Source organism: Pezoporus flaviventris, unplaced genomic scaffold (assembly GCF_033815535.1).
Source record: "Pezoporus flaviventris isolate CSIRO_AGI_PZ_B2104156 unplaced genomic scaffold, CSIRO_AGI_Pfla_v1 ptg000006l, whole genome shotgun sequence".
Classification (NCBI taxonomy): domain Eukaryota; kingdom Metazoa; phylum Chordata; class Aves; order Psittaciformes; family Psittacidae; genus Pezoporus; species Pezoporus flaviventris.
Window position 1 is genome coordinate 21796450 of NW_026892554.1, and position 26309 is coordinate 21822758.

At 52.4% G+C, this 26309-nt stretch overlaps 1 protein-coding gene across 2 annotated transcripts; it reads right to left on the reverse strand.

Moving 5' to 3' along the window:
* Window positions 1-423: 423 nt before the first annotated feature.
* Window positions 424-21975, reverse strand: DUOX2 (dual oxidase 2). Of its 2 annotated transcripts, XM_061447439.1 has the most exons (33): window positions 21735-21975; window positions 20974-21057; window positions 19304-19468; window positions 17782-17969; window positions 16312-16513; window positions 15219-15385; window positions 14737-14797; window positions 14513-14609; window positions 14266-14353; window positions 13816-13924; window positions 13322-13485; window positions 12714-12880; window positions 12404-12522; window positions 11316-11453; window positions 10903-11016; window positions 10090-10292; window positions 9649-9834; window positions 9037-9262; window positions 7948-8041; window positions 7535-7710; window positions 7216-7285; window positions 6665-6760; window positions 5613-5791; window positions 4530-4760; window positions 4200-4299; window positions 4040-4089; window positions 3790-3917; window positions 3423-3576; window positions 2873-3105; window positions 2569-2727; window positions 2256-2411; window positions 2044-2172; window positions 424-1593 (listed from the first exon to the last, which is right to left on the reverse strand). In XM_061447439.1, exons 1-33 carry the CDS (start codon window positions 21796-21798, stop codon window positions 1471-1473), a joined length of 4620 nt encoding a protein of 1539 aa, XP_061303423.1. In that variant the 5' UTR covers window positions 21799-21975; the 3' UTR covers window positions 424-1470. The 2 variants fall into 2 exon arrangements, with proteins under 2 accessions (XP_061303423.1, XP_061303424.1); XM_061447440.1 differs by lacking the exons at window positions 424-1593; window positions 2044-2172; window positions 2256-2411; window positions 2569-2727 and having other exon boundaries at window positions 2931-3105; window positions 3423-3496.
* Between the last annotated feature and the right edge of the window lie 4334 nt (window positions 21976-26309).

Here is a 26309-nt window from a genome sequence, read left to right on the forward strand (position 1 = left end):
TTGCTGTAGGGTGTGTTGTGAAATTGCTGTAGGATGTGTGGTGGCTGTAGAAGGGAAGCTGCCCAGTGTGTAGCAGTGGGAGTGAGCCAGTGCCTCTTGGGCAGTCCCACTGGCATGGCTGGGGGAGCACTGCCCACGGCAAGATCCTGTTATTGCTGGGAGATTGAGACCTATTCCCTGTGGTCTTTGGGAACTGTTTAATATCCCAAGGGCTGGAGCTATTATTTGGGTTCGTTGACTACAATTTGCTCCCATGATAGGCCTTGGGAGCATTGCTGGGAGTGATGGGTCTGGTAGGACACAGCCTGTGGAGTTTTGCCTGTGCTTCACACCATGTGCACCACCAGTGCAGGGGGAAACTTGCTCGTGTTCATTATCCAGTAGGCTGCATCAATACTCTGTAACAGGAGCAAGGCCAGTACTACACCTCAGGCACTGCAGGTCTCCATGTGACTGAGACCCAACTAGAGGAAGCAAGAAGGTGCTTTAAAAATTCAATCAATCCATTTTATTTAAGCTCAGATAGAGCCTGCAAGAGCAGCAGTCCAGCAATGCAAAGCCAGGTGACAGTTAAACAAGCACAAAGATCCCTGATTGATAGAAGGAAGGTGATACTGCTGAAAGAAGCTGACATGAACACTACTAAGGTCCTTTGCAAGTCCAGGGAAGGCTCAGGGTGCTAATGGGCACAAGCAAATGCAATAGGAAAGCTGAGCCTGTTTCAAGGAGAGGGGTGGTGGGGAGCTCACTGGCTCCTCACAACATGTGCAAACAACCCAGGTCTTGGGGAAAAGTGCTGTGAATTCAGGTTGTGCAGGCACCAAGCTGTTCCCCAAAGCTGTTCAGAGACATTTCCCAAGCCACCCAGCAGAGCACAAGCTGTATCTTCATAGAATCCCAGCCTGGTTTGGGTTGGAAGGGGCCTTAAAGCTCATCCAGCTCCAACCCCCTGCCACAGGCAGGGACACCTTCCACTAGAGCAGCTTGCTCCAAGCCCCTGTGTCCAACCTGGCCTTGAACAATGCCAGGGATGGGGTAGCCACAGCTTCTCTGGGCACCCTGTGCCAGCGCCTCAGCACCCTCACAGGGAAGAGCTTCTGCCTAATGTCTAATCTAAGTCTATCCTCTTGTGGAATCAAGGTGGCAGACCTTAAACTTGAAAACTGGATTTTCTGGATTGGGTCATGCCAGCCTGATCCTGGGCATGGGGCTGCAGGAGTATGTAGGTAGTAGCAGGATGCCCTGGGCTAAGGGGTTCACGCTAGGACTGCGTGGGGCGATGCTGTGATGGCAACGTTTCACTGCTGTACCATGTGCTGGTCTCAACACCCATGCTCTTAGCCATGAATGGCTTTCTCGTGGGGATGGTGGTGTGAGCCCAGGACCATGACCACCTGAAGCATTGCCACACAGGCACTGATGTTGAACAATGAGGGCTGCAGCCCAGGGGTGAAACAGCATTGGGTAGAGTCAGAAATTCTCATAGTGATGTGCAAAGTAGGTCTGGTCCTTCTTGTTCAGCTGCCTACAAGCCTTTTCCACACTCTTTGTCATCCCAGGTGGGCCACAGCTGAAAACCCCGATCTTCTGCACCTGCAAAAGGAGGGAGCCAAAGGGGTCAAGCCATCAGCACCATCTCTCCCCCAGCCGGGCCCCTCTTGGCCCCTTGCCGTTTGTCAGCTTTGGGCACAGATGCTGGCCAAGCAGCGTGCCCCAGCCTGTGGAGACTTTTGGGGAGGTTGTCACCTCCCCATGGAGCTGCTGGAGCTGGGGAGGAATGATGGGATCCCCCAGGGTCTCTGTCAGCTCTGGGCAGTGGTTGCGGCCAGGGTCTTGCCATAGCAGGGTGTGTTTGGCTGGTATGGAGCATTTCTGACTCATGCAGCTCATCGTGGCTCCAGAAGGAAAGTGGGGTTCATGACCCTTCTGCCCTGTCCTTGGTGCAGAGGCCACCAAGGTCTCCAGGGCCTCGGGGGCAGGCTGGGACCACTCCTTCACAATGGCTGGTGGGTGCCCTCCTCCTGTCCCCACCCGGGCACTGACCTCACGGTGCACCTCCTGCAGCGAGCTGAAGAAGGGTACAAAGGGAGGGCGTCCAAAGTGGGTGATGGCATGAAGCCCTGTGAACAGGCTCTTGTTCAGCACCTTCTGGAAGTGCCGCTCGCAGATATACTGGAAGAAAGATCAGAGCACTTCAGAGGGCCCAGCATGGCCCGGCATGGCCCACCGCCTCCCCGGCAGGTGGCTGGGCTCACCAGCATGGTGGTGCGCAGGTCGAACTTCTCAGCCAGCTGTGTGATGTAGATGTGCACGGAGACCAGGCTGTTCCTGTCCGCCTCCTCCACCTCACGGATGATGTCCGCCAGCCACTCGAACTGCCGCTGCGTGCGCGTCACCCAGATGAAGTAGATCTGTGGCACGTGGGGATGAGGTTCAGAGTGAGGGCAGTACCCTGTGCATGCCCACATGGGGCTTCTCCCCAGATGGATCATGGAGGATCCCACAGAAGCCAGCAGCAGGAGGAGGCATCTTGGGAGGGCTTATTGTGCTTCAGATGCTTCCTTTTACCTTTTTGCACTGCAGCTTGGAGCTTATGGATGACTTGAAGACCAGGTCCTTGAGGATGGATGCAAAAGGTGTCACCCCGATGCCTCCTCCCACCAGCACTGACACCTTGAACTTGTTCCACTCCTGGTGGCCCTCCCCGAAGGGCCCGTCCAGATAGAGCTGGAAGGGAACCAGCCATCAGTAGAGTATCTCCTGCTTCTGCTTGCCCAGGCCTTGGCTGGAGAAGCACCACAGGCTGGGCACAGCCCATTGCCACAGATGCTTTGGGGTTCAGATGTTGCTGGAGAAGAAGTGTGGGGCTCACCTTGGGCAGCTTGCCAATAAGGGCCAGGCTCTCTGGGGAGTAGAGCTCCCGCAGGCGGGTGGTCCAGGGCCCCACGGCCCGGATGTGCAGGCTCAGTGTGTCCTCGTGTGGTGCCGAGGTCAGGGTGAAGGGGTGGTACTCGGAGGTGCCCAGGGCCACACAGGCGATGCGCACCCACTGCCCTGACTTGTAGTCAAAGTCCTGTGGCCGCTGGAACTGGAGGTGGGTGACACCTGTCAGGCAGAGAGGGGCCAGGGGTGAGGACTTCTTTAAGGCGGAGATCTCAAAGCAGCATTACAGTATCTAAGGGGGCTACGAGGATGCTGGAGAGGGACTGTAGTGACAGGACAAGGGGTGATGGGTTCAAACTGAAACCCGGGGCAGGGGGCTGGAACTTGATGAACTTTAAAGTCTGTTCCAACCCAAACCATTCTGTGATTCTGTGATTCTATGACTGAGTAGTGGAATTTCCTGCACTGCTGCAGCCCCCAGTGCTTGTGCAAGGAGCCTGGGCTGAGCTGGTGCCATGTGGCCAGGGATGTTGTGGTACCTGAGGGCAGGAGCTCGGCTTTCACCACGCTGATCTCCACCTTCTTCCTGCTCAGGCTGAGCAGCTTGTCTGCACTATAGATAAGAGCTGGGATGATGAAGTAGATGTGGAAGCGGGGCTGCTGGATCAGTGCGTAGCTGCCATGAATGATGACCTGTGCAGGGAGCAGCCCCCATCATCACTGTACTTACCATGGCAAGCCATTGCCCAGGGGTTGTTTTGGTGGCAGTTCAGCAGTGGCAGGGAGCTGGGATTTGGGCTGCCAGCTCTCTTGGGACCCCCCAGCTATTAGATCTCATCAGCTGGGCTGACCCACAGGCTTGTGGTGCATCACCGCCATCCCTGCCTCCAAGCCAAAATGCATTACCAGGACGTAGAGCAGCATGTAGAGGTGGTGGGTGATCCAGAAGCCTTGGAAGCTGACGCGTCGGAAGTGGTGGCTGGCGAACACGTAGATCACAGCCAGGATCACGAGCAGCAGCACTCCTGTCATGCCTGTGAGTGGATGGGTTGGAAGGTCCTGGGGGATCAGGGTAACCCCACAAGGGATCCTCCAGGGCTCAGCAGAGGGGTTGGATATGGACATGGACATGCAGGTGTGCCTGCAGTGGTCTCACCTGGAATAGTCTGGAAGAACCACCAGTAATACTTCTGTGGGAGCTGAGACCTGGAGAGGAATTGCACCATGGAGTGGCCAGAGCAAACTCCTGGTTCCCACTTATATTTGTGTCCATGCCCAATACACTCTGCCTGGACTGCGCTTTAATTTTCACCTACCCATCATCCATAAAGACGTTGGAAAAGAGGCAGGACAACACACTGAGAGGTGTGACTGAGAAGATGTAGACATTCACTATGTGACCTGCAGTGTGGAGCACTGTGAGAGACAGAAACCAGAAGAGAAAAGCATCACTGTTGCTGTGGATGGAGGTGCGGCAGACCCTGCAGATGTGCCCAGGGACCCGCCAGTTCCTCCTCTAGTGCAAAACATCTCTGTCTCTGCAGGCTCCACACGGCTCTTCAAGCTTCTGCCTGGTCCTGCTGTGTCACGGTCCTCCTGCTCCAGATGTGGCTCCTGGGTGGCACATACTCCAGCAGCCCACCTACCTGAGAAGATGAGGGCTACCATGGCAACCCAGCGGTGAAAGTCCACAGCGGCATCGAAGGGGATGTAGTGGTTGAGGAAGGTCTCCCGCAGGACTGTGATGAGGTTGCGGCACATGGTGAGCAGGATGTAGGAGTACATGAAGGAGATGCAGGCAGCCGATCCCCGGGAGATGATGATCCCCACAAAGGTGGTCTGTGCGATTCCTGTGCTGGGGGATGCAAAGGCATAGTCTGGGGAGAGAGATTGAAGGATGTGTCAATGTGCCTGAAGCTGAGGGCCATAACTCTTCCTGCCGCAAGGGGACAACCGCCTGTGTGGCTCCACCAAGAAAAGGTCACCGGGGATGGGGCTGTGTGGGGACAGGGGCATGATTCTCCATGTCAGAACCCCCAAAGCTGCTAGGTGACAAGGTCTCCTTGGAGGTCAAGGGAGGGGATTGTCCTCCTCTGCTGTGCACCTTGGTACTGTGTCCTTAGTGAGGCATCAACAAACTGGAACGAGTCCAGCGGAGTCCACCAGGGTGCGTGGGAGCTGAAGGACATCATGTAAATGAAAAGCTAGGGGAAATGGGCTTGTTCAAGCTGAAGGAGATGGGTCAGGGAAGTCTGTCAGGCTTGTTCAGGCTACCTACAACCACAGTGTTACAGAGAAGAGAGAGCCAAATGCTTTCTGAGACACACAGTGAAAGGGTGAAAGCGACAGCCTGAGTTTCACTGAATGAAATTCAGGTTTGATATAAAATAAACTCTCCACATGCAGGATGGTCAAAAACTAGCACAGGCCCAACCAGGTGGTGGGATCACCAACCTCGGCGCCCTTCAAACCTTCTCTAGATAAAGTCTTCAGCAGCCTCATTCAGCTTTGAAATTGGCTTTGCTCTGAGCAGGACATTGGGCCAGACCCCCTCAGAGGTGCCTCCCAACCTAAGTAAATCTTTGGTTATTCCAGGGGTGGAACGACACTGCCCAAAGCTGTGCCAGGACCTTTCAGATCCCAGCATGCCTCATGCAGCCAGCAGCTTTGAGGAGCCAAGCCCATACACCCCTCTGCACGTGGTGCAGCAGGGCTGGGTGGGCACTCACAGTAGGCTCTCTCCACAAACACGCCGGTGGTGATGGCAGAGAAGAGGACCACACAGACGATGTGGCGCCGGTAATTCTCAACAAAGCGCTTGAACTCCTGGATCTTCTGCTGAACTTTGTTCCTCTCGTACTTCTTCCGTTTTGCTTCAGTGTACAAATGCAGCTGGTACTGATTCACCCTGGCAAATACAGGAGGGCTGCTGTCATGTCAAGGTTTAGCCAGTAAGGTATGGCTCAGGGCCATGCTGCCCAGCTTTGGGTCTTCCTCCCCATACAGCTCTGTGACCACCTCTGCACACCCGGGATGGTGATGACCTGCAGAGCAGTTTCAGCATTTGATACCACGTCATCCTACAGTCTACACACCTGAAAGCTGGTAATAAATGTGCAGATAATGACTCATAAATGAAACCAGAGATAAGAACTGTAAAAGATAATTCTCGTAGTAATATTCAACCCTCCAAACTGATTCTAGGGTAGAAGAAGGTCCTTGGAGCTATTAGGGCAAATCAGGATATTCTGGCCATGAATAACAACCACTTATCTGCTTTCTAGTAGAAATATTTGCTACTGCCACAGCAGTGAGGATCAGAGTCTCTCCTGCAGCTCTTGCAGGCAGGCTATGGGGGAACCAGCAGTGTCCCAAGGGGAAGAGAAGCTCAGGCAGGACTTGCCAGACAAACCCCTCTCTGCAGGCAAGGCATACACTCTAAAACCCAACATCACAGGCTCTGGAGTTGGCCACTTCATTTTTTTTAATAGAGGCACATCACCCGGACCAGGCTACAGCCCCGTCCCCACTGAAGCAGGGCTGCTCCTGCAGCTTCTTGGTCAGCGAGGGGCTGTGATGTGCCTGCCTGGGCTGCGGTATCTCCTGAAGACTTGGTCCAGCACCCCCTCCCTATGCAGTACCACAATCATAGGGGTGCTGGGTCCTTGCAGCGGTGCCATTTGACTGGAGGGCTACGTAGTCGGCACACCAACATGAGAAACAGCAAGAAGGCTGAACCTGAACCTGAAAAGCACACCCAGTGAAGAGAGGGTGCACTCACTTTCTGCCTGGTCTCTTCCTCAGTTCTCGCCCTTCTTGTTCCATGTAGCTTTTCACAATGTCCAGGTTTGGGTCATTCTCTTCCTCTGAGATGGTTCTGTTGGAAATAGAGCTTTGTTTAGCCTAAAGCTGTACTTGCAGGAGGGGCTTGCCAAACTTTTTCCCATTTTCTCCACTTTCAGGCTCAGAAGGTGCCAAGCTCTGTCCTGCAGCCCTGCTTGCATTACTCCAATTGCATGGTGCATGGGCTGGATTTGCTTCAAGATATAACCCCCTTATGAAAAACAAAGTAGGACTCCCATCCCAAATGCAATATGGGCTGTGCAAGAGGCAGTTTCTCCCCTCTGCCTGCCTGGGTGCCAGGGGAGGAAGGGAACAGCCCCACTGCAGCATCCAGCTTGCTCACAGGCATGTTGAGCATGGTCATCCTGCTTCCCCAGCGCTGGGTTGCAAACACCTGGTGGGAGCATTTGCTGGAGGGGTCGAGGTGACGGATGGATGTGCATCAGGGCAGATAAAGATGCAGCAGCCAGACTAAGGAGGAGAGCTTACCTTTTTGCCTCTTTCTTTCTTATGAAGGAGGCGTGGTTATGCAGATTTTGCTTGAGCACCTCCGGGACACCTTTGATGATCCAGAAAGGCAAACAGCGGTTCAGCGTGTGTGAGATGCAGTGGACAAAGTTTAGGCATCTCCCTTTGGCAGGGACGTGGGGAGAGGCTCTGAGCTGCCCCAAACATGTACATGGGGCAACCACTGATGCCCTATTATTGCAGTGGGGTTGGAGAGACCAACGGGAGCTACCTGCTGGGTACTGCCCATCACCTCCAGCCCTTCAGGGCCTGGGGTGTTTCAGTGCTCCTGCCCACCAACCTTTGATGCAGAGCTGGGTGAGACGAAGTTCACTGTCATGGTCCCGCAGCATGTAGTGGAAATCCTCCCATGTCAGCTCATCCCTGTCCTGAAACCCTGAGGCCTGAAACATGGACTCGGTCACCTGCTCTGCCTGATCTCTTGACAAGCAGTTGTTGGAGATCTCGATGAAGGACCTGGAGCAAGGAGGGGAGATGGGAACTTCAGAGGACCAAAGCTTGAGTCCTTCACATAACACAGGGCAGAGCCCCAGACCAGTTTCATGGGAGAAATGGGCTCTTGGTGTGAGTGTTGAGCCCATGGTGGCTTGTGTAGCACCCTTGGGGAGTGAAGCACAGAAACTGGGAAGCACTTTTGAAGACATCTTTGTTTACAGAGATTGTGAAAACATCGAGAAAGGTGAGGAGAAATACCTGAGCATCCTCAGAAACTCCTCCTTGGAGAGGAACCCATTCTCATCAATGTCATACATCCTGAACATCACCTTGGACTTCTCCTGAGGGGACCCTGGTGGGAAGGGAGAGAGGCAAAGTAAGAACAAGATCCTATTTTCATCAATGAAGATGCTTTTAAACATTGTCTTTGAGAGTCTGGACCTGCAGCAGTGAAGCCTCACCCCGTTCTGAAAAGACTGAAAGCACACTGCTGATCACAGCTTAAACAGCAACTGGAAGTGAATAGTGTACCACCATTCTGCTTGACTTTCTCAAGTGTAAGGGGAAGAACTGGGTATGTGCACATTCTGATGCATTATTTTGCAGACTCAAAATGTGCTTTTGCACAACTGATTCTTCTGGGAGCCACTTTGATTGAATCTGACATTCACCACCTCCATCTATGAATCCACCTTTCCAGTGGCCATTTAGGCAGAATCACATGTAATATCTGAATGGGGTCTGTGAGGATGCTGGAGAGGGACTCTTCATCAGGGACTGTAGCAATAGAGCAAGGGGTGATGGGTTCAAACTGAAACAGAGGAAGTTCAGGTTAGATCTTAGGCAGAAGCTCTTCCCTGTGAGGGTGCTGAGGCGCTGGCACAGGGTGCCCAGAGAAGCTGTGGCTGCCCCATCCCTGGCAGTGTTCAAGGCCAGGTTGGACACAGGGGCTTGGAGCAAGCTGCTCTAGTGGAAGGGGTCCCTGCCCGTGGCAGGGGGTTGGGGCTGGATGAGCTTTAAGGTTCCTTCAACCCAAACCAGTCTGAGATTTGATGATGTCTCAAGGACAGGATACATGGTCCATTCAGGAGATGATAGGGCAGACTTTTCTATGGTGGTGAAAGATAGCTGCCCTTCTGAACAGCCTTTCAGAAAACAAATTGCATTGTTACTGCCCTGTAACTCAGGCTGAAGCTGTCCTAAGTGAAGGGAATTTTAATCTGTAGGAGTGCCTACAAATTGATCTGCTGGATGGATCTTGTCCCTCATTCTGCTGGTGGTGTTGCCAGAGCCTAGAAACAGGACTGATGGCAACAGATGAAGACACTAACCAGTTCCAGCTCCCACCTTTCATGAAGACCACCAAGATGTCCAGGAATTCCCGGAAGGAGATGTAGCCATTGCCGTCTTTGTCAGCCAGAGAGAACATGGAGTCCACAAACATGGAGTGGGCTTTGAGCCCCAGGGCCTCGGCAAACTCAGCCCTGCTCAGCTCACATGTTAGAGACTCCTTTGCCTTCTGTGAAGATTCAAAGTTGAGCTCCCCAGCATCAGACCTGTTGATTTCCAGCACCTGCAGGTTGTATCCCACAAAAGACACCCCATGAATGCTGGCAGAGCAGAAGGCTGGCATTCCCCTGCCTGACATACTGCAGAAAGAGCAGTGGCTCACCTGGCACAAAACTCATGGCAGATACCATGGGGAAGTCCTGTGTCTCTCCTACATAATGTGACTTTCACACTAAACGCCACTGACCATTATGGAGACCTCAGTTACATCATCCAAAAGACTCTTTACCACAAAAGACCACAGTAGAACTCCCTTTGTCTCCAAAGTATTGGCAGCTTCCTTGTGCACAATACCAGCGCTTACAGGGAACAACAGCAGCAACATTCATTGCTTTATCAATACAGAAATACCTTTACCCGTGCATCGGTACCTGCCGCACCTCTACATACCTGAGCAAACAGGTGCCTAAAGAAAGTCTCCAGAGTCTGTTTTCTCTGCTCCTGTGTGACTGCCCGTTTCATCAGGCTTTGTTCCTTCATCTCAGACATATGCAGCTCGAGGCCGCTCTCCTCCAAGTAGCCTTGTAGCTTCCCAACAAAGTTGCTCCTTTCTGCCTCCTCACTGAAAAGCAGCACCTGCAGAAGGCCCCACCAAAAGGTGGTGAGCAACAGGGGTTCGACTGGGATGTGAGTGCTGCTGCTGTTCACCACAGTGGTTGCTCCATGGTATGAGCTGGACCTGGTGGCTCTCAGGAGGCCACAGCCACCCTTCAGGGACCGACACTGCTGCCAGTGGCCCAGGGCTGAGTGGTGCAGGGTGTTTGTGACTGGCAGCAGAGGCCTGTGGGGTGTTGGGGGAAGGTATCAAACCCCAGGCATCATGATTCTCACCAGGTCATACTCCTTGGGGCTCTTCAGGAGCAGAGCTTTGTTCCCTTTATTGCTGGAGAGGACCACCTCCACCCTTTGGTAGGCTTTCAAGCTGATGCTCCGGAGCACAGACCCTGTCCTATCCAGCACTTTGAGCACCTTGTCAGCTTGGAGCTGAATGTAGACAGGAGAGCTGTCTGTCTTGGGACCGTGCCATTCCATGGCTGATGGGAGAGAGCACAGGACTCAGCTGGAAAGCCGCACCTGGGCCCATGTTCACCCCACCACCTCCTTCACCAAGATGCAGTTTGGGAGTGATTTCATGACCAGGCACATGCTAAGGGAAAAATTATGATCTCCAAACTTCAAACCTCAAGCTCATGGACACAGGAGGAGTACAAGCTATGGAGCAGGGTGGAAGGATTTTTTCACTGTCCAGAGCAAGCCCCTTGCAGACCTATATGTCTGCAGACTTATGTGTCCTGGAGCTACTGGTGCAAGTGCTCTACATAGGTTTCCTCCAGGTAGGGTGCGATCTGAAATTGGAGGATTGTAGTATGACTCAGGTTAGAAGGGTCTCTCACCCAACCTCCTGCCCCAAGTAGTATGAGCCACAGAATCAGGATAGTCTGCTCAAGGCTATATCTGATCAGCAGGACTTGGATAGGATGGAGACTGCACAACCTCTCTGTGCTTCCTGTTCCACTGCTTGACTATCCTCCCGTGGAAACACCCCACCTGGATATAAGTTCCAAATCCAGACCTGCCTCAGTATGTGACCTGACTTCAGCAGCAACACCAGGGGCCATCACAGAATCACCAGTGCCACCTCACCATGTATGGCCTCTCCGGTCATCTCCCTCTGCACACTGGGGCTCTGCTTCTGCTGCAGCTTCTGGAAATCTCTCTTGCGGAGAATGGCAACGATCCAGGCAACAAACAGAGTCACTGGGGACACAGGGGAGAGTGAGGCATGAGATAGCACACAGCTCCTTCACACTTGGCAGGATCACCCATGCGACAGGGTCAGACAGGGTGATTTCTTCCCCATCAGCCCCAGTTCGGTGCTGCATGGATTTATTTAATTCAGGCCACTCCATGAAAGCCCAGCTCCCTCCTGGTGCCCAAGGACCCTGCCACCTCAAGGACCTGAGGGTTGACAAAGACTCAGCAGCTCCTTAGTCCATGAGCGCTAAGCCCCTTTCTCCAGTAGGAGAGGAGGTGGGTAAGGAAATGGAATGTCAAACCTAAAGGCAGACAGCAGAGGACAACGATGATGATCCCAAAGCCTGCTCCGCTGCCTTTGAAGTAGTCCAGCACCATCATGGGTGTGCAGTTGGCCAGATGCTGAGCTGTCAGCTGCTGGGGCTGTGGGCACGGGTCCCCTACATGGCAGGGAGACAGACTGTGAGTGTCATGAAGCTTTTACCCATCTCACGTCCTTCATCGCAAGAACTTCTGCATTAAGATGCTTGTGGGATTCATTGCTGAGTGACCCAGAGAGCACTGCAAACCTGGGGTACTTGAGTTAAACTCCAGATCTTAGGGGACAACCTTTGCTTTTGGATTGAAACTTTGCCTACTGCAACAAAACAAGCACAGAACTGGACTCAATTGCTCTGGGTCTTCAGTGCCATCACCTCTCCCAGTGGGATGGGCTGAGCAAGAAGCACTCTGGGCCACAACAAAATGGAGCTCAGAGCCTCTGCTCGTCCAAGTGTTGCAAATCCAAGAAGTCCTCCTGGTGCAATTGCATGGAGCATATGCCACAGGAATCAAAATGCCTTGTAAGGGCTGTTCAACAGATAAAATGCTTTCAGCAGATGGAAGTTCATGCTGCTGTTGCAACCACATCTGTAGGAAAGCCTATCTGACCCTCCCAACAGTACTGCTCAACCAACAACCCTGCCAGCGGAGCAGCCAGGCAGGGTGGTCATATGGGGCTGATAACTTTTGCAATTAAAGGCAAGTAGGTAACATTACGCAGTTTTGGCGTGGAAAGCTTAACTCATCTGCCAACTTCATCACATTTTAGGTCACTCACTAGTTTAACCTGCAGACCTACATGTGCTTTTATGTAGGAGCAAGAGAAATAAAAAACCTCCTTGCAGCAGCAAGGAGTGTGACCACCATGAGGAGTGCTGCCTGCCTTGCTTATGAGCAACCTTTGCATTTCGCATGTGTTTTGCTGGCTGAGGGGCACAACAAGTATCCTGCTTGAGAAAATGACAGCCCGATGTTTTCCCTGTCACTGTTACCAAGACAGGACTGCTTTCCTCCCTAACTTGCTGGTGCTGATTGCTCCCTGCGCCCTGCTATTGCACAAAGCACTCACCCTTACTCCAGACAAACACGTGTCGCTGGAGGTCTGTGGGGTCTGCGTAGGTGACAGCAGCCAGGACATCATGGAAAGTTGTGTTACGGATCTTCCTAGTTTCCTCCACTGTGAACAGCCTGGAGAAAAAGACATAGGGCCAAGTGGTGGCCCTGGGTGTTACTTGCTGTCAGCAGGAGGGATTCACTCCCTGCATCATTTCAGGCATCGAGGAAGCTGGAGGATGCTTTTTCCTCCAGCCCCAGTTTTTGTGTGTTATTGGGGCTTGCAGAGCAGTGGGCACCCTGCCAGATGGTGATGAAGACTTTACCCATTCTTGGTGTTTTCGAACCAAAACCTGTCACCGTCACGCAGGCGCACAAACTGGTCCAGGATGATGGCACTGAAGAGGGAGCCGTCAGCCTCCAGCATGCCCCCAGGGAGTAGCTCCAGCCCAGCCGTGTTGTTGGCATACAGGGCAGCAACCTTCTCCAGGACCTGTCCAGAAACCCCCACCGAATGCATGTGAGAAGAGAGAATTCTGCCAGGGCATCAAACAAATCTTGGCAAGCCTCAGGAGGAGCGAGGAACATGCATTTCCCAGACATCTCATGTCCATGGGCTGGGAGGATGCTCAGCCCCACACAGCCTTGAGGTCATGGATTGGACTTGAGCAACTAAGAATCACTCCCAGAGCATCCCAGCTCCAGGAGGAGCACGGCACCAAGTGGCACAGGCGCTTATCACTGGGGCAGGACATAGTTATTGATACCTTGTAATTACATAGTTACCCCGATACAACAGCCCCGCAGGCATGAAAATAAGCTGGGATGTGCATTGATGTCCCTCTTCTACGTTGCTGGAGAAGCCAGTTACTGCCTGGACTGCCCTGCCATCCTTCGACACACACTCTCCATGCCCAGACCAGTTCCGTGTTACCTGTTGCTCCAGGTGTGGGGCAAAGTCTGACCAGTTCCAGAGAGGCTCCAACCCAAATCGCTCCCGGGCTTGGTTATAGGTGGGCAGGCCAAGGTCTCTCCCACGCTGCAGACAGCTGGCCACGTAGTCAGTGCGGGAGTACTTCAGGGGCCCATACCAGTAATCTGTGGTGGAGTCAAAGCCATAATGACAGCAAGGAAGAGCAGGAGGAGCAACCCCAACTGCCATAGCTGCTGGGATGGCCTCATCCCTCTGCCATGGGCCATGCTGAACATGGAGATTATCTTCATGCCCTTGCCAGGACAGTCCCACAGATGTGCTTAACACACCCTGCGGCTTTTATGCACCTCCATTAACCAGATTGAAGCTGAGCTGAGTGTGTGTTTGGGTGCTGATGGTGATGGCGATGGGATCTGCCTCCCCACGTCAGCCCTGGCACAGCCCTGGGAGAGGTTTCCCTACCAATGTACCCTGCAGTGCAAGGGAGTGCAGACCTTGGAGATCTTCCACCACGATGTTGTCCTCCCGCTCTGCAATCTGTGAGCTCATCCCCAGCAGAAGGTTGTCCACATCCACCTCCTTTGCCTGCTGCAGCCTGGTGCTCTGAGGGGAGATGGGAAGAGCAGGTGATTCCTCACCTGGAGGTGAGGACTTGGAGCAGCCCCGCACTCCTGCCCATAGGGGTACAGACCCTGGGCATAGGGGGACCAAGGACTTCTTCCAGGTTCATTTTCTCCACATCAGCTCAACCTTGAGGTCTGAGCCTGCCACAGCTGAAGGTGGCATCTGTGGATGTCTGGATGGGGAGGATCTCTCACCTGTTGACTGGCTGTCATGCTCTGCACTCTTTCCCTTTCAGACCCCTGTGGGGTCCCCATAATATAAAGCAAGGAGTGAAGCCCCCCACAGGCAGCCCGCCACATCCTCAGTACCCTTCTGTGTACCTCTCTGCTCCAGTAGCTGTTGCAGAGCCGCATTGCTGGGAACGAGCCACCAGGGCCAGGAACTTTCTGGAACTGGCACTTGGGGTCTCTGGAACATCAGAGAATGGTTGGACACACAGCCCCTGGCCAGGGCTGCCCTAAGCTGAAAGGGCTTGGCTGTGGGGCAGGGTGTGGGAAAGGGACAGGGACCATTCCCAGCCACCACCCCAACCTGAGCATCCCCTTCCCAAGTACAGGCTGCTCCTACCTCTTGTAAATGCCGGGTGGCACCATGGTGGCCAGGAATTGCCCTGCAGCTGCCACAAACTCCGGTGAGAGGCTGGGGTCGAGGTGCTGCTGGTAACCTGCAGGCAGCAGTCATGGTCCAGCAGCCAGGCTGGAGGGAAAGGGGGAACAGCCCTCTCTCCTGTGCTATCCCCCAGCTTCCCCAGTTCTATCCCTTACTCCCGGAACACCATCTCTTTCCCTCACCTTTGTACTCTGGGACCTGTGTCCCCAGCAAGGTTGGCAGCCACTCATACAGCACGATGCTCTAGGACACAAGAGTTGCTGTATCAGTGCACTGCCAGGGAGGATGTCAAGGGTTAAGATTAGGGTAAGGGATAGGGTTAGAGTAAGGGTTAGGGATTAGGATTTAGGGTACAGTTATGGGTTAGGGTTAGTGTTAGGGGTTAGGTTTATAGTTAGGATTTGGGTTAGGATTTAGGGTTAGGGTTATTAGTGTTAGGCTTAGGGTTAGCTTAGGGATGGGGTGTTAGTGTTAGGTTTAGGATGTTAGTGTTAGGGGTTAAGGTTAGTGTTAGGGGTTAAGGTTAGTGTTAAGGTTTAAGGTTAGCGCTACTGTTAGACCATCATACAGCACAATGCTGTAGGACACAGGAGAGCTTTGTCAGTGCCATGTCCATAGAGGTTTACAGGGGTCCTGGCAGAGCCTGGCAGGTGCCATCCTTCACCTGGAAAGTGGCGATGACCCACTTGCGAGTGTGCTGGAAGAGGTCTTCATCAGACCAGGTGGGGTGTCCTTGTGCCAGCACTGCAGCCAGGTGGTTGTGGTACCGGAACCAGGCGATGCTCACAGCCTGCAGGAAGCGGTTCTCATTCCCCCAGGCACTCCCCAGGTCTGCAAGAGCCGTCAGGAACATCAGTGGGCAATGCTAGCACTGGATCTTGTTTTGCCCATGGCTGGAGGGCCACCCCCAGCCATGTGGCTGCAGCCCAGTATCCCCTCATTCCGTTGTCCCTCCTTCCACTGAGATAAGCAGCATGAATGAGGGAGAATCAGCAGCAGGCCTCCAGCATGGACCAAAGGTGAGGAATTCAAAGCAAGCTGAGCAGTTTCTAACAGTGGCAGCCCCTTTTCCCAGATCCTTTCCCCACCCCCTTTCTCCTGATTTGGATCAAAGAGACCAGCACCCACTGGTTTCTGCATGCTGGCTGTGAAATGACCTGTTGCTTCCTGGTGATGTGGCTCCTTAATTTCATGGTGTGTCTTTGCAGGAAAGCCTTTGCCAGAGTGCGCACCTTAACTAGACCATAGCATAGCATAGCATAGTGTAGCGTAGCGTAAAGTAGCATGGCATAGCATAGCATGGCATAGCATGGGTTGTGTTGGAAGGGACCTTAAAGCTCATCCAGTCCCAACCCCTGCCACAGGCAGGGACCCCTTCCACTAGAGCAGCTTGCTCCAAGCCCCTGTGTCCAACCTGGCCTTGAACACTGCCAGGGATGGGGCAGCCACAGCTTCTCTGGGCACCCTGTGCCAGCGCCTCAGCACCCTCACAGGGAAGAGCTTCTGCCTAAGAGCTCATCTCAATGTCCCCTCTACATGAGGCCGATGGGAATATTTACTGGGAATATTACTCCTTGGGCTGGGAAACCGCCTGCTCTCCCACAGGACTCCCAGTGTGGATGTCCCAGCTCTCCACACCCTCCTGCCCCTTCCCAGGGTCCCCTCTGGGCTCAGCTCCAGGGACCTCCTGCTCCTCCTGCTCACAGTCAGCGATGGAGCCAAGTAGGTGAAAACCCTCTGAGGAATGCCACCCTTACCATAGATGCCCTGTGGACCACCCTGTCCTGTGGATGGATCCAGTGCCTTCCACATGTGGACTCTCCCGTCTGTCTCCCTCGGGATTCGCCCGCCAGGCCCTGATGCCAGCTGTCCCCCTGAGAAGCTCCTCAGGGCATCGCTCCAGGAGTGCAAAGGGCCATAGATGGAGCTGCCGTCCAGCCAGGCTGTCACCTCGTTGGTCTACAGCAGGCACAGGGAATGCGCGTTAACCAGGGTCTTGGTGAAAGTTGCAAAAAAAAGGTCTGAAAAGCACCAACCCAGCCCTCTTGGTCTTGCAGAGCAGCTCTCCCATCCCCAGTTTTAACAAGAGCTATCAGGATGCAAGTATACACACCAGCAATCTCTATGCACACTGCAGGAATTGGTGCCAGGGACAGGAAAAGACCAGCTACAGGCTTTTCAAAAGTGCGTTTTGGGGGTTTATTTCCCAATTTTTTTTTAACTATGCCCAGAATACATCTGACATCTGTGAATTCCCAGGTAGCCAAGACCAAGCTGGAAGAGGGCTAAGCAGAGTTCTGGGGAAGGTAGAAACGCTTGAGCTGCCCCTTCTGAACAGCCCTGCCCTGGCAGCCTGTTGAATATGAACCCTGCCAAATGTTTTCACGAAACCATCCTTTTAGTCTGAAAACGTACCAGAGTTTTCATTTTTCTAAGGTTTGGAATGCTGCTGAAAATGTGATGTGCTGATGTGGTCTCCTCGTTGTGTGTCACGTGAAACGTTCAGGGGGATATTTTACTTTGGTAATTTTGATTGGGAAGCTTTCCAGCATGAAATAAAAAGCACATGGGCTTGGGAACACATCCAGCCTCAGCACAGTGAAATATGGACAAACTAGGGGAAAATCTGGATGTTCCCCAAAGTAACTGAAATCCAGAAAAGCTTTACAGCTTTGTAAGAGTCCCAGCTCAGTTCTGGGGTATATTTCTAAAGATAACAGTTGGTGGCTATTAACATGTGTCATAATTGCAGACCTAGAGTGGCTCAAGTGCATGAATTGGTTGTGGGAGTTCATTACCCTGGCACTAAAGAAGCTCCATTTATCACTTGTTTCAGCAAATACAGACAGCCCTCCCTCTGCTCATATTGACTGAAGGGATAAAAATTGGTCGCCAAGGAATGTTGTGAATTGCTCCTGTGTTACCTTTTCCTCTTCTGCCCTCCATGTAGATGACACAGGCAGGCCTGGAGTTATTACATTCTCTTTGCCCAAGAAAAGCACTAACCTCTGGCAACCACAAATGTTACTTCCCGTGAACCAGTACTTTTGAGGTTGTCCTTTAGGCTCATTTGCAATTGGTTCAAACACTTGGGATATGTACTTTTACGGAACCAATGGTTCTTTCTCCTTTTCCATTTGCAAACGTTATCTCGGCTGCGACAGCTCCCACTGTGGGGTGAAGAGGAGTTCAGCAGAAAAGCAAGGAACAAAGGAAATGCTACCTACCTGTTCCCGGGGGCTGTTGGGGCTCTGTCCTGTCTCCATCGCCCAGTGAATGCGCTGGAAGGGCAGAACCACGTCTCCAGTGCCTGCAGGGTCAAACACGAGGTCTCCAGATGGGATGTGGATGTTCAGGAACTCTGCAGGGCAGCCGGGTTTCTCTGTCCCCAGGATGTCCGACAGCACATGGAAACCTGCCAGAGCCCTAGCCATAGTAAGCATGGGAGGACTGGCACCAGCACCAGGATGTGATGATGGGCAGTTGGGCTGTACATGGGCTGAGGAGACACCCCTTGTGCACTGGTTTCCTTCCTGTCTTCACTGCTAGTTTGCTTCACAGCTTTGAGAAAGTCACTGTGGGCTGGAGCCCAGATGTGCTCAGATCCAGCCCACAGGAACAGGGCTCCAGGAGCCACTGGCCAGACCTCACAGATAGGGAAGAGTCATTCAAGGACTAGGGTGAAGAACCTCAGCCAGCAGATGTCCAGAGACCACCAGCAGCTGGATCATTTGCTGACCATCATTTTACTAGGAGCACAGTTCTGCATTTGGTCCTGAGCTCCTCCTTGCCTGTGGCCTTCAAGGCCAAGGGTTGCTGCTGATGCTGTGCCTGGTGGCTGATGTTGCTGTTGGCCCATTTAAGCTTTGGTGTGGTGAGAGAAACTACCTCCAGGAAGAATCTAAGTGGTAAGGACCTAAGACACTTGTGTCTGCCTCTTCTGTGGCCCAGCCTGTGCCAAGCACCTTAGCTTGGTTGTCCAGGGATGTATATGAACCTTAAGCTGTACATGGACTTAATTGTCTCCACTTCTTTGGCAAGTAAAGGCTGTTTTCTCAATGAGCTGAAAGTGTTTCCCAGAGATCGACATTCCTGGCCTTGGAGACCCAAGACTCCACTGAGCTCCTGAGCAACAGCAAAAACCACTCCCACTTGCAGCCGTTCCGCCCAGCAATCAGACACAGCATGTCTCTATTGCAGTTAAGTAATTCTACCACTAAAACAAATGAGCAAGTTATTAAATGACAAATATCAGCTTTTGGGTAACTGCCAAAGGTCACTGGAAATTCAAACTCTCTTGGCTGGACAGTACTTTGGTATGGTGTATTTTGGCATTTTATCTTTCAGATGTGGGTTTGCTGTGAAGTGGTGCATAAGGAACGCTCCAATGCATGGCCTTGGGGTGCCAGAAACCAGCATTTTTCCACCCAAACCAATATTTAGGGACTGTAGAGAAAGAGCAAGGGGTAATGGATTTAAACTGAAACAGGGGAAGTTCAGGTTGGATTTAAGGCAGAAGCTCTTCCCTGTGAGGCTGGTGGGAAACTGGCACAGGGTGCCCAGAGAAGCTGTGGCTGCCCCATCCCTGGCAGTGTTCAAGGCCAGGTTGGACCAGGGGCTTGGAGCAAGCTGCTCTAGTGGAAGGGGTCCCTGCCCGCGGCAGGGGTTGGGACTGAATAGTCTTAAAGTCCTTTCCCACCCAAACCAGTCTGGGATTCTATGATTTTTGCACCCGGTGCCAGCTTGTACCGAAGAAGACAGCCAGCGCGGTCGTGTTCCTGCGGGACGGCAGCCCAGAGGGTCCCCGTGCCACCGCGTTGCTCAGCTGGCGAGCGTTGGGCACATGGGGCTCCTGCAGTGCCTGGTACACACCATCCGCGTAGTTGGCTGGCAGGAGACGAAGCAGCCTGGCACCTGCAGCACCAAACAACATGGCATGGGTCTGGTGGCACCCAAAAGGCAGGAAACAGTGATAGCGGGGCACACCGGTATATGTGAGGGTCCACAAGAGAGCAAGAGTATGGCATAGACTCTTACACTTGCCAAGAACACGCAAATCTTGGTACCAGCACCCAAAACTTCTTGCAACACTGGGATCAATCCTCTCAAAACCAGGAGGGATTGTCCATTTGCATGTTCCCTTGCAGCTGTCCTTCTCTGGTCTATGTGCATCCTAATTGCCTCCTGAAGGTCTGAGTTGGTGCTCCAGTGGGTAACTGGAGTGATGCTAAGCTGCCCATGCTGACCATGCAATTCTACACAGCATGGTGACTGCCAACACAGTAGGAAACAGGAGAAGAAACAGCCAGAGAGGCAGAGAGACAAGGCAGAATAGGAGAGAAACACCCTGATTTTACACCCATTGCCCCTTCTGTAACTGAAAAGCCCAGAGGCAAGAGGTCATTTGTCACTGATGAGCAAGTTCGTTTTGAAAGGCTCTTGACCACTATGTTGAGCTGGAGCTCCACAGAACTGGGGGCAATCCTGAATTACTGGATTAGTTTCAGGTTTAGTTTCCAGAGGTTTGTTTGCAAATGTTAAGGTCTGATCAGTCTGCTCTGGAAGAGGGAGAGCTTGTCTGCCAGGAACCCACTGGATCTCCCTGACAGGCTTTGGTGTAACTGAAGGGCTGATGACACATGTCATATTGGAGAGCCGTTTGGACTTAGAGGAAGCTGTGTAATTGCCACCACAATTGTGTCATCAGACCAATCTGGGCTGTGGGAAACAGGAGGGTTTGTAATATTGCATATTTCAGAAAAGATCCTGCCTGATCTGCCCTGGTCCCTGGCTCAGAGAGGTCTTCTGGAGGTAGGCTCATGGGCTGATTGTAGGCATGAGGAAGCAGCTTGCCACTAGCACGGGCAAATCCCACATACTTGTCCCAGTGCAGACTGGTACATGCTGCACAGCAGCACAATAGCACAGTATCTGCCCTGTGCAGAGCAGAAAAGGAGTAAGTTCAGCATGAACTCTTCTGTCTCTGGCCTTGTGTTGAACGCTGCTTAAACTGCATGCTGGGATCCCTGTCCATCCCTGAAATGCCTGCTGTGAAGAGCTGGGTCCTCTGTGCCTTGGACATTTTGAATGGCCTTGCAAAGGCACAGCTCTGCTCTGGAGCTGATCCAATACCAGCATGATCTGCAGGTGGTGCCTGGGCAGATGATAAAAGTGGCAAGGCCAGGATGTGGGAGACAAAGCTGGGCTGCTTGACCCCTCCACACTGTTCTAATGGGGCTCTTTGCCACCTCTAATTGAGGCCAAGAGCCACCTTGCAGGGCCATGGGAGGTGGCATCATCTGGTGGCCTGCCTGGATCAGGCCAGGTCAGAAATGTCTTTTCTCTGTTGAAAAGTGAGCCAGATGCCAAAGTGCCAGCTCGCCCTGTTGCACCATCCCTACCCCATGCCCAGCACTCACCCACCGAGCCACGGCTGTGGTGCAGCAGGTTGTTATACCAGCCGTCATAGCGCTGGACCTCCCAGGAGATGCTTTCCTGGGCGCCTGGAAGAGACCAAACCCACTTGGTGAGCAGCAAAAGAAGTGAATGAAACAAGCACCTTCATTACAGAATTACGTTTATAGTGTCGTATTTCCTATATTCTTTCTGACACTTTCTTTACAAACAGTTTCTTAGAAGATTTTTTTTAGCCCTTTTGACGGATAAGCAATGTCTAAAATTAGAAAGTCATGCTCACAATCATGATGTTCCCAAATCAGTTTCTGGCCTTCACCAGTCTACTCCCAAAGGATCTTCATTTTCTCCTTCTCTCTCATTCTATCAGATATCTCTCTACTTCTGATCCCCTCAATGTCCATGTGAGTAAGCAAAGGCCTTAACACTGGAGTTACGCTCTCCTCTATGCATTGTGCACCCGAGTCAGCCTTTGCCAGTAAATATATACATTTTTCCTTTGTGTTGATTTTTATTGCTTTTATTATAATATAAGCAGGAAGCTCCAGTTCCTGGTTAGAAGCTGTGTACACCTACGAGCAGCAGGAGGTGAGTCTTCCAATCTGCAGGCTCTGCAAGTTCAGCATTTTGCTTATTTTTTTTTTTATCATAAGCTGAATCATCTCCATCACTGATATGATCTCCCATGAGTTAGAGGAAATTCCTCCTAGGGGCAGAAACTACCCAGGATCTCCCCTTGGATCCCCTTCCCTGAAACCATACTTACTCCCCAAGGTCCATGTCACCAGCAGAACCACGGTCAAACTCAACATCATCTCTGCAGGTTGCATTGGCCACAAAGTCTTTGAACCAGTGACCTACAAAGGGAAGAGGAGGAGGAGGGAGCTGGACTGCTCCATAGGCTGAGGACATGCACGGACCATAATCTCAGCTCCCTCTTGTGTTTTCTGCTCCCTGGTAAAACCCTGACATCAATCAGCTGTATCTCCTGATGTGGTCTGTGGGAGGTGGCATCCTGGGAAAGCTGTCAGGAGGTGTCAACTGGCCTGAGAAGTGCAGCAGGACCAGTGCTGCAGCCCCGGGGTACCCCAGCTGTAGGCTCACAACTCATCATCCCTGGCAGGAAGATGTTAAACTCTGCTATAGAAACATGCTCTTCATTGAAGAAACAGACAGTTTTCAGCTGGCAATTCCCTGCATCCCCAGGGGTGTTGGTACCGCACATCAAGAGCTGGATCACCTCTGGGCTAACTTGACAGCACTCTCTCATGACCATCCTTTCTCATGACTGTCATTTCATTTTCCACAAAGGCCCTGGATCTAGAGCAAGTTTCAGGAGTGGGACCTGAACCTTTTAAAACCCCATCCAATGCCTAACTAAAAGAGAGGGATTCTCAGCCGTGGACAATGAAGACCACATTTTTTGGTCATACAATGCTGCCGCTGGCTTTCTATGCACAGGAATGCCAAGCTTGGATTTAACTCCAAGGTAGGGTTTTCCACTAAATACAGCTCTTTGTCCCTTGTTCCAGAACTGTGGGTACGCATTCAAAGACTAGCATCATTTCAGAGGAGCTGTGTTACCAAGAGATGCAGTGATGCCTGGGTTTCAGCTTTTCCTACATTGCTCACAAGCCAAAACAATACTTTTGGCTTCTTTTTTTCATTGTTTTAATCAAAACCTAAAGAAACAATGGTGTCAGAAAAGCTTACACTTTGCCAGCAGCTATATAGGATTAATTTTTGATGTACTGGGAATTGCAATGGCACAGATTGTAAAATATGCGCCACTAAATACACTGTCCACTTGTTTGTTTAAATCTCAAACCACAAATGAAGTGGTTTGAGATTTAAATAGTCATTTGTGCTCACTTTAATTGTGTTTATGTAACAGAGCACTCACTGCCAGGTTGTGAGCATAGCACATAACCTGTGTTAACTCTGTTCCACCAGATGAGAGTATGGGTATTTTGCCTTAGAAAACAAGATGTTTCTGAGCAAGTGCATTTCCACATTCCTCCTCCACCACAAAAGCTCACCTGCATTCTAGACGTCACAAAATAAGCAAACTGCTTTGTTTAGCTTTCCATAGCATGGATAAATCACTGTCAAAATGCCTCTTCACTGATGGCATTTTTGTTTCTGGCTTCACTTCCATGTGTATGGGAGATGCTGAAAGCCTCAGAGTTGCTGCTGGTGTTCCTGGTCACCCAGTGCCACCCCTGCCCTCCTGGAACATGCTCCTGTGCAAAGGGACAGCGAGCTCTTCCACCCCACAGCCCTCTGCCTAGCATGGTCTTGTGGATGTGAGATTTGGGTTGAGCAGCTGGTGGGAACCAGAGGCTCCATGAGCCCCATCTCATAGGAGGAACACTGGAGTCTGGCCAGCAGGTGAAGCATGAAGATGCCCAGGACCTCTGCCAGAAGTGGCAGAGCCCAGTAACCATCACCACATGGGATTCTCCTGCCAGAAAGCTTTCCCCATGGAAACAGCCTGCCAAAACTGATGTAGAGGCCTGTTTGTCAGGAGATACCCTGAGCAACCTGCAGCAATTGTGGTTTGCTTGTGCACAGAGGTCCACATGACCATCACAGTGTATTAAGGGAGTCTCCATAGACACAGCTGTATTTATCTCCTGATGACTCAAAATCCCCATCGAGAGGAGAAGCCTGAAGGTGCGATGGAAGATTTACCAGAGTCATTCAGGAAACATGAGGCAAAGCCAAGGCTCAAAGCACATCACCACAGCCACAGTGGAGCATACCTCTGCCTTCCCCTTAGGTCTTCTTGCAGGGCTCCAGCAGCAAATGTGTTTTAAAATTCCTTCTGCCACTAAGCAAACTTCCCATTCCCTCATATGGGGGGATTGTTCTTGACCCCAACCATGAGACCACATGCCAGTTCTAATGAACTTTTCGTATCTCCATGGTCCACTTATTGCCTAGTCGATCCAAGACTGTGGGGAGGTCTTTGGAGGCTTTCCAACCTTGACCGTGGCTAATGTGATACAGTGACAGTAGTGGTCTTGCTCCAAGCAGCAGGTTGGGCCACAGACTATTGAAGGCCTTTCCCAACAACACGGAACTTCTCTTCCATGCCTCTACGCTGCCTTTATGTCTTCCTACAAGTTACTGGGCACATCAGCAGTTGGCCTTTTCCAACAAAACCTCAAGAACCATTTTCCTTCCCCAGGAGCAGCTCTCCCTGTCAGAACTTGGTTCGTAAGGGCCTAAGGGGACATTGACACCATGTCTCCCGTGCCTATCAAGCCTTCTCCAGCAATTGCTAGGACCATCCAGACAGGCAGGGCTGAGTCACAGCAGCCCTTACAGAATGCGCTCAATAGGAGGAGCATGCAGGTCTGAGCTAGGGGACCTCATGCCCAAGGAGGATGGGTATGAGTGGCACTCAGCTGTCGCACAGGCTCCTTTCCCATGCTTCAGGTGAGAGTTCCAGCTTCACATGCTCCTGTGCTGCTCCGTGTGCTGTGCCATGCAGACAGGGATATGCACAGTCTCAACCCACTGTCCTGTGGCCCCTCTCTTTCACATGCAGGGATGTGGGTGGTTCCATCGCACCCTGCAGTGACTCAGACACCCCCAGTCCTCCATGCAACCAGAGACACGAGTGTTCCATGCCCATGTGTGCCCCAAGCAGGCAGGGACACCAGCTGGCCCTGGCCCCTTGGTCCCCCATGTAGATGGGAACATGTCCCCCCATCTCATCCTGTGCCTTGTACCCAAGCAGATGGGGACACCGGTAGCACAGGACTCTGGTTCCTGTTCCCATCATGATCCCATCCCACCCTGTCCATCCCACAGCAAACAAACGCGCGCCCCGATCCCTTCCACCGCCGCACTTAGGGCCCCGTTCCCAGCTTGTGTCCCAAGACGGGTGTAGCACGGACCCCTGCCCCCTCCACTGGCGACAACGCGCGCAGCCCAACCCCGCCGCAGGCAGCCCCGTGTGTAGCCCCAGCTCCCAGCTCCCTGCCGGAGGGAAGCGGGACACGCGTGGCCGCGGTCCCCCAGACCCACCCGCTGCGCACGCAAGCGGGGACCCGCGCGGCCGCTGCGCTCACCGATGCGGCGGTACGGAGGGGCCGTGCGGTGGTGCTGCAGTGTGGGGCCGTTCAGCGGTGCAGGGGGGCTGCGCGATGGGGCTGTGCGACGGGGCGGGCCCGCCAGGATTTACATAGGGCTCCGCACCCACCGCCGCCTATAAGAGCGCTGGACGGGACGGTGCCGACTGAGCCCCGCTGCTGCCGCTGCCACCGCCAGCAGGTAAGTAAGTAAGTAAGTAAGCAAGCAAGCAAGCAAGCAAGCAATCAAGCAGGTAGGGTAGGTAAGTAGGTACATAGGGATAGATAGATGGTAGCTAGCTAGATAGCTAGATAGATATGTAGGTAGAAAACCAGATAGGAAGTTAGGTAGGTAGGAAGGTGGGTAGGTAGGAACGTAGGAAGGTGGGTAGGTAGGAAGGTAGGTAGGAAGGAAGGTGGGTAGGTAGGAAGGAAGGTGGGTAGACGGAAGGAAAGGGCTGCTGCCCCCAACACTGTCCTGCCTGTGCCCCACTGCTCACCCACTCCTGAGGAAAGCAGACCACGGATGCTGCCCACCTGGCTGGAGGGGTGCCAGGCAAGGGTGGGAGGAGAGGGTACATCCCCACCTTGAGTTGACCTGGCTGCTTTTCCTATCCCGATTTGACCTTCTCACAGGAGCAGGAAAATGCAGGGAAATCCACTCCCTCCCTTCCCCCCGCTGCCTCATCCCTAAATTCTAGCTCTGATCATTTAGTTTCCATGGGATTTCCCTTTTTCAATTGAAAATACCTATCTGCAGCCCTGAGCAACCCATCCAGGACTGCTGTTGCAAGGAGGTTTTGGCTGGGCACTTCCAAAAGATCATTTCCAGTTTGGTTCATTCTGGGGCAGGAAAATAGGGTTTCTGTAAGGAGAAACTTCCTGCCTCCTTTCCTTTCTCTCCTGCCAGTCCAGGATATTTTAAACAAAAGGGAAGTTGTCCATTTCTGCTAAAATACTCATCCTTCCTTGAAGATGTCTCTAGTCTTTTCCCTCTCCATCACTGCAAGAGAAAAAAGCACAGGACTTCTAGGGCCACAGACACGCTTCTGCATGGAGGATGCTTTCCAAGGTGCAACAACTTCACTTTCTCCTGTCCTGAGCTGCAGCCACCAGTTTTCTACTTTAAAGCTGCAAAAATGCCAAGGAGCTGGTCTTCTGTGCAGGCTAATCTAGCAAGAAAGATGGGCAGACAGCAAAGGAAAGGGTTGTTTCCCTGGATATTCTCTATAAAACTGTTCCCAGCAGATGCAGAGTAT

Coding starts and splice junctions, on each gene's coding strand:
- DUOX2 (XM_061447439.1), bottom strand. CDS start 21,798: ATGCAACCTGCAGAGATGATGTTGAGTTTGACCGTGGTTCTGCTGGTG. Junction 7,711..7,947: donor GAGTTTCTGAGGATGCTCAG/GTATTTCTCCTC, acceptor TCCTTGCTCCAG/GTCCTTCATCGAGATCTCCA. Junction 3,577..3,789: donor ACATGCTGCTCTACGTCCTG/GTAATGCATTTT, acceptor CTCCCTGCACAG/GTCATCATTCATGGCAGCTA.